Source organism: Nicotiana sylvestris, chromosome 12, assembly GCF_000393655.2.
Source record: "Nicotiana sylvestris chromosome 12, ASM39365v2, whole genome shotgun sequence".
Lineage (NCBI taxonomy): Eukaryota > Viridiplantae > Streptophyta > Magnoliopsida > Solanales > Solanaceae > Nicotiana > Nicotiana sylvestris.
The window spans coordinates 159,404,960-159,411,365 of NC_091068.1; the positions used below are offsets into that span (position 1 = coordinate 159,404,960).

Consider the following 6,406-nt stretch of genomic DNA (forward strand, 5'->3'; position numbering starts at 1 on the left):
TTTCTTTTACTATATATATATATATATAAGTTAAACATTAAAATTAAATGGGTTTCTTTTTCTCTTTTTCTTTTTTTGTTTGGGGGGGGGGGGGGGAGTAAAGCAACCAAATATTGAGGTGGTTCAATTCTCCTTGTATTCCTTAGGCTTTTGCTTTGGCCTTTCACTTTCACCTCTTTTGAGGTGACTCTTGCTATTCTCTTCTTGTTATAGTGCATGACCTTTGTCAATGGCTAAAAGCTAAAATCCCACTCCTACTTTGTATCTCAACAGCTACTGATAAAGATTTGTCTTCCCTCTGATTGAGTGATATGGTCCTACTCTGATTTACGTATAGAGGTGGAAAAGAGAAAACAATTATTTTTAATACTAATTAATACTGTTCCAGGTTCCATATCTTTAATTTTGTTAGCATTTCATCATTGGTTCTCTAATCATGATTAGCAACAATTCTTTTTCCAATCTTGTGGCATACAATGTAGTAATAATATGTTTTACATATTCCTTGAGAGAACTTGCCAACAAAGAACAACTACGTTCAGCACTTTTTTTTTTGTAACAATAGATGAATTATTGCATTTATATTTTTCAAAATCTTGATTTTATATAAAGTTTTAATATGAAATTAGTGGGTGTGCCAGAGGCGGATCCAGTATTTTAATTTTATGGATTCAGCATTTACGGTTATTAGTATTGAATTTTGTATATTTTTAAAGTTATAGGTTCAGACCCACTATATATTATAATTTTGAAGAATTTATACTCTGTATCAAAAGTACATGGACGAGGTTCTATAACATTACATACGCCTCTGGGTGTGCCTATACGTGCCACCTAAGATACATCCGCACGTAGCTACATAATAATTTACTTATGTGTGCTTGATTTGCTTAAGACAATAATAATACAAGTAAAATTAAAAACGTGCGAGATAAAATCTTGGCTAGACTCAATTCATAAAACTAGTCCTAACCCCATAAAATTTTGCCAAACATACCTTCTAGAACATTTTACGTGGTACAAATCTGTTAGCTTTTGTTTTCGTCATTTGATTATCGGGCAAATGCATTAGAAAATATTGTTACTTTTTACCATTTAATCTACCATCTGTAACTTTTTTTTTTTTAATTTAAAAAGGTCACTAGCTAATTTTACTTTTAATGCAAAGAAAAAGCTCCCACCATGCAAAAGGAAAAAGTGGCCACGACAAAGGCTCTAGTGCTTTTTAAGACAAGTGACTAGTCAAAATAGCCACATTTTCAAGAACCACAAACGAGCGACGCTCCTTAACAAAATTTGCAAACAGTGGAAATTAATTAAATAGATAAAAATAATTGTACAAAAGGTAGTGTGAAATGGACTCGCTAGTCATGTCTATTTTTGTGGGTAAAACTTTGACACTATTTATGTTCCTAAAAAAAAAGATCCATTTGTGTATTTCTTTAGAACTACATAAATATTATGACATGCGTATTTAATATTATAAATTTCAAAAGTCTAATAGTTAAAAAATATTATATATTAAGATCATAAAGTAAAGATTTTTTTTGTCCCTTCTGGAATGCTCAGTTGGTTTGGAAGGTGGTCATCCATACCGATTACCGTTTACATCCCTTGTGTGATTTGCGGGCTATTGCACGGGGTTTACCCGTGCAGAGTGTTCGGGAGAGGCTGTAGCGGCCGCCCGTTCCTCCTTAAAAAAAAAGGTTTTTTTTCTCTCAAATCTTTACTAGTCAACTAAAGGAGGGGAGAAAAAAAGTTGTTTTTAACCAATGATACCATTCACTTTCTTTCCAACAACTTTGATTGGAAAATCGAATGCTACAGCATAACACTGATTAGGAATATATTATGAGATTGAACCTCTTTGCCATTATATAGAAGTTTTGATTAATTTTCTTAGGATACTTGTTTGGTGAGTAATTAATCTCCCTCATCTGCTCCTAATTATAGAGCAGATCTTTACGTGGCCCTCTTTTTAATTGTTAGCATTTAATGTTTTTTGGATGTTCTTGATCACTTGGTCCTGTTTCTTTTTGGGTAACAGTTGTCAATATCTGTTCTCATTTAAACAGTTTATGTTTCATTATGCAGCAGGATATGGGGCTAGAGAAGAATTATGCTGAGCTGAAAAGACAAATACCAGTCAATGAAAATCATAATTTTTCTAAGGAAGAAGTTGATGTAAGAAGCTTGTTTACCAAATTTTCATTTGACATTTGTACTTGCTCTTTCGAAGGCTACCTACAATAGATCCTTGTGGTCTGACCCTTCTCTGGACTCGCGCATAGCGGGAGTTTAGTGCACCGGGCTGCCTTTATTTGTACTTGCTATTTTAGTTACAAAATTATGGTTTTTCATATAGAGAGAAAAAGGGGTAGCAAGATTAGCTGGAGACACTGAAACTTACAAAAAAAGAAGAAAAGAACTGACTGAAATAAATCTTCAGCTGTAAAATAGACTGCAAGCAATCCAGTCAATCGATCAACTAAGTCATCACGTCAAACTAGTTGGAATCGGCTATATGAATCTTATATTTCCAATTCTGCCTATTTTAGACTCATTGGAGGGGAGCCTTGGCGTAACTGGTAAAGTTGCTGCCATGTGACCAAGAGGTTACGGGTTCGAGCCGTGATAACAGAAGGGTAAGTCTGCATACAATAGACCCTTGTGGTTCGACCCTTCCTCGGACCCCGCGTATAGCAGGAGCTTAGTGCATCCGGCTATCCTATTTTAGACTCATTACACTGATCAAATCGACTTTTTGCTCAGCTATTTTTTCTTGTTTCTATTTGCTTGTAGACTGCTAATGAGGAACTGATAAAAGAAGTTGCTGTTTTGGAGCTGGAAGTTATGTATTTAGAGAAGTATCTTCTTTCACTATACCGGAAAACATTCGCTAAGCGGTTAGAATCACTGTCCAAAGAAAGGAAACTTTCAGAAGTCAAGAAACACAACAACAAATCCATGGAAAATCCAATAACTAACAGTACTAGTCCTTCTCCGTCGCCTTTCGAAAATCCACGAGAAGAATGTAATGTGACAGCAGGAGCTCCAAACCTAGTTGACACTACTATTGTGAGAAGCCACTCTTCATTGTCTCACACTGCTGCTTCTTTTAAGCCTTCGCCTTCAGTCGGATTTCTTGCTGATGCTGTAGATTCATACCATTCTTTGCCTTTATCAATGCTTGAGGTAAGTAATGTTAGAGAATGCAATGCATTTAAAGTTCACAGTATTATAGAATAATTAGTTGTTTAGCTGTAGGAGGAGTCTATTATTTGATTTGCTAGAATATTCAGTCTTTTAGTTATAGCAAGAGCACGGGCGTATCTAGAATAGAAGCTATAGATTCAACTGAGCCCGTAATTTCGGCTCAGACCCTATATATTAGTCAAAAAATTCATTGAATATGTATTATATTTTGAACTCATTCAATTCGACGGCATGTGGTAGTAGGGGAGGATTTTTAGCCCTAATTACGGGGCACGTGAACCATGGTCTCTCCGTCAAACTAGGTGTTTTATGTACGTATTTTCTAGAATTAGTCTAATATCATTTGTTGGCACTCATGCTGCCAAACGATTGAATGATGTATTTGGTTGAATATTGGGTTATTTATCGTGAGGAACAATGATCGATTCCCACTTAATTCTTTTTTTCTACTTTTTTTGGTGGGCACCCATGTTCAAGAAATTCTAAATCCGTCTCTCAGTGGTAGAATTCCGAATCTGAATTCCGAATCTGAACCCGTACAGTTTAAATCTTGGATATGTCTGTCGAGTACTTTAGTTATAGGAGGAGTCTACTACTTTGTTTGTGTGGTTATTTAAAGCCGTATGATTAATGACTAGACTTAGTATTGCGATTATCTATTTGTGATGCGACTGACAATGTCAAAATTGTATCATGTAATTGTAACCAGCATGCTCAGGTATCCACTTCAAATGGAAGAACAGCAGAACATATTGTTAACAGTTGTTCAAATCATTTTCGTCGTGTCCCAAACCAGCTGTCTGAAGAAATGATTAAGTGTATATCAGCCATATATTTTCAGCTTGCTGATCCCCCTTTGTTCAGTTATGATTACCCGTTCTCTCCAATCTCGTTATCATCATCAACGCTGGAATCTTTTCCTCAAGGTCAGAACGATATGGGGACTTTACAATGCGAAGAAAGTTCATCTTCCAATTCAACAATGAATAACCCTTTTCATGTTAAAGATTCGAGAGAATTTAGTGGATCTTTTGTCACAATGGTTGAAGTGCAAGGGCTTTGTCGAGATAAACGGAGGTTAGATGGTGTAGATCACATGTTACAACATTTTAGGTAAGGCTACTACCTCAATTTGTAGTTTGCATTTTCCTCTTGCAAATAAAGAATTGTACCTAAACATAAACCAAAAGTTTTTCAGTAAGATTTCCGAGATGTTTAACTTAGTACTGAAAAATCTCCAACTTGCCAATACAGGTATCTAGTTTCAAAATTGGAGGAGGTTGATCCGAGAAAGCTGAAACATGAAGAGAAGCTAGCTTTCTGGATTAATGTCCACAACGCGCTAGTGATGCATGTAATAACATTTCTGTTGCTAAAAGTTCAGCAAATTTCTATACTGCGTATCAGGACGTGAAGAGTTAGTAACAAGCATTGTATATGTTGCAGGCATTCTTAGCTTTTGGAATTCCGCGAAGTAATCTCAAGAGAGTATCTCAACTTCTCAAGGTAATAATAGTCCGATGTCTATGAAAACTAATTTAGGTGCTTCAATGGTTCTTATAAGTCCAGAAGCAGGATTTGAAGTTTATGGGTTTCTACAACAACTTAATGCAGTAATAGTTGGGACCATAGTCAAATATCTATAAATATTTAGTGGATTTCTTAATACATATAGGGTAAAAGCTACTGGGTTCACGTGAACTCATAGATAACACTCTAGATCAGTAGCTGCTTATAACATGGAACATTTTTCATGTTACAGGCTGCTTATAACATTGGAGGAAATACAGTAAATGTGGAGATGATTCAGAGTTCTATACTAGGATGTCGATTGCCCCGACCAGGTCAGGTAAATCCCATTCTTGCTTTTGTACTTCACTTCAGTCCCCTGATTCTCTCTGGTTCATGCATTATAGATTGTTAATTCGTTAGACTTGTAAATGTTATGTATAATAATGAGTTTCACTTGTGTTCTCAAATGGAGATTATTGAACTTAATTTTTCCTATAGTGGATTCAATCATTGTTCTTTCCAAAGCAAAAGTTTAAGGCTGGAGATGCAAGAAAAGGATATGCAATAGAGCGCCCAGACCCTCGCCTACGCTTTGCTCTATGCTCAGGAAGCCATTCTGATGCTCTGGTAAGTGTGTCACATAAATTGAAACGGAAAGAAACTATTTTCTACTTTTGATATTAGTTTCGTTTTGCTTCACTTCTCACTCCGTGTATTATGTTTAGCTCCGGTTGTACACGCCAAAGAGAGTATTCCAGGAGCTTGAAGTGGCTAAAGAAGAGTACCTTCAGACAAACACAAGGTTAAACAAGCAACAAAAACTACTTCTACCCAAGAATGTTGAATCTTATGCGAAGGAAAGTGATTTGTGCCCTTCTGGTTTGATGGAAATGATACAACACGCGTTACCTGAACATTTCATAAAGAAATATCAAGGCAAAATATTGAAGAAAATTGATTGGATTCCTCACAACTTCACTTTCCGTTACCTAATTTCACATGAATTGCTTGAGTCCGTCTTATCCTTCTGATCGAATTCACATTCAAGTTGATCAAAAGAGTATGAGGAAGATAGCTCAAGATATCCTTTCAAATATGTTGTGCGGATTTTTCAAAATACACTGGAATTGCATATACTTGTATCCGATGCTTAAACACGCGTACTTTGGACATGTACCTGTAGTTGAGTCTATGTAATATAATCTGTGATTCAACTGTCATTTTCTCATTTTAATGAATGAGTTTTGTAAAATTGTGGTTAAAAACTGCAACTCTTCTTCCTTTTGTGAAACATCTTTTAGTTTGAGCAGTTGCTCCACGTGGGACATGTATGCAAAAAGCTGAAAATGGACTATTGTTTTTAGGTCGTTTTTTATGGGCCGGTAAAATTTTGGGCGATATGATTCCGGTCACCCAGATGCATGTACACGAAAATTTAGGAATCGGGAGGATTCTAATTTTATAGTCCTAAAACGCCAAAAAACGAGGAACGGTCATGGCGAAAGGATGTTTATTATTCCTTAGGTCGTTTTTGATGGGCCGGCAAAATTTTTAGGCGATTCAGGTTCGGTCGCCCGGATGCATGCAGATGGCGTAAGCAATAGCACACGAAAATATGGGAATCAGACGCAATTCCAGTTTTATAGCCCTAAAACGCCAAAAAAATGAGGAACGGTCA

At 36.1% G+C, this 6,406-nt stretch overlaps 1 protein-coding gene across 4 annotated transcripts; it reads left to right on the plus strand.

Annotated features, from left to right (window-relative positions):
* Positions 1–1,615: 1,615 nt before the first annotated feature.
* On the plus strand, positions 1,616–6,034 carry LOC104213069 (uncharacterized). 4 transcript variants are annotated; one of them, XM_070165581.1, is made up of 9 exons: positions 1,616–1,706; positions 2,095–2,184; positions 2,803–3,195; positions 3,926–4,329; positions 4,471–4,570; positions 4,663–4,722; positions 4,979–5,065; positions 5,227–5,355; positions 5,454–6,034. In XM_070165581.1, the coding sequence occupies exons 2-9, from the start codon at positions 2,101–2,103 to the stop codon at positions 5,757–5,759; spliced, it is 1,563 nt and encodes a 520-aa protein (XP_070021682.1). In that variant the 5' UTR covers positions 1,616–1,706; positions 2,095–2,100; the 3' UTR covers positions 5,760–6,034. The 4 variants fall into 4 exon arrangements, with proteins under 4 accessions (XP_070021682.1, XP_009760783.1, XP_009760782.1 ...); XM_009762481.2 differs by lacking the exon at positions 1,616–1,706 and adding an exon at positions 1,731–1,915; XM_009762480.2 differs by lacking the exon at positions 1,616–1,706 and adding an exon at positions 1,731–1,915 and having other exon boundaries at positions 2,098–2,184.
* The last annotated feature ends 372 nt before the right edge of the window (positions 6,035–6,406 follow it).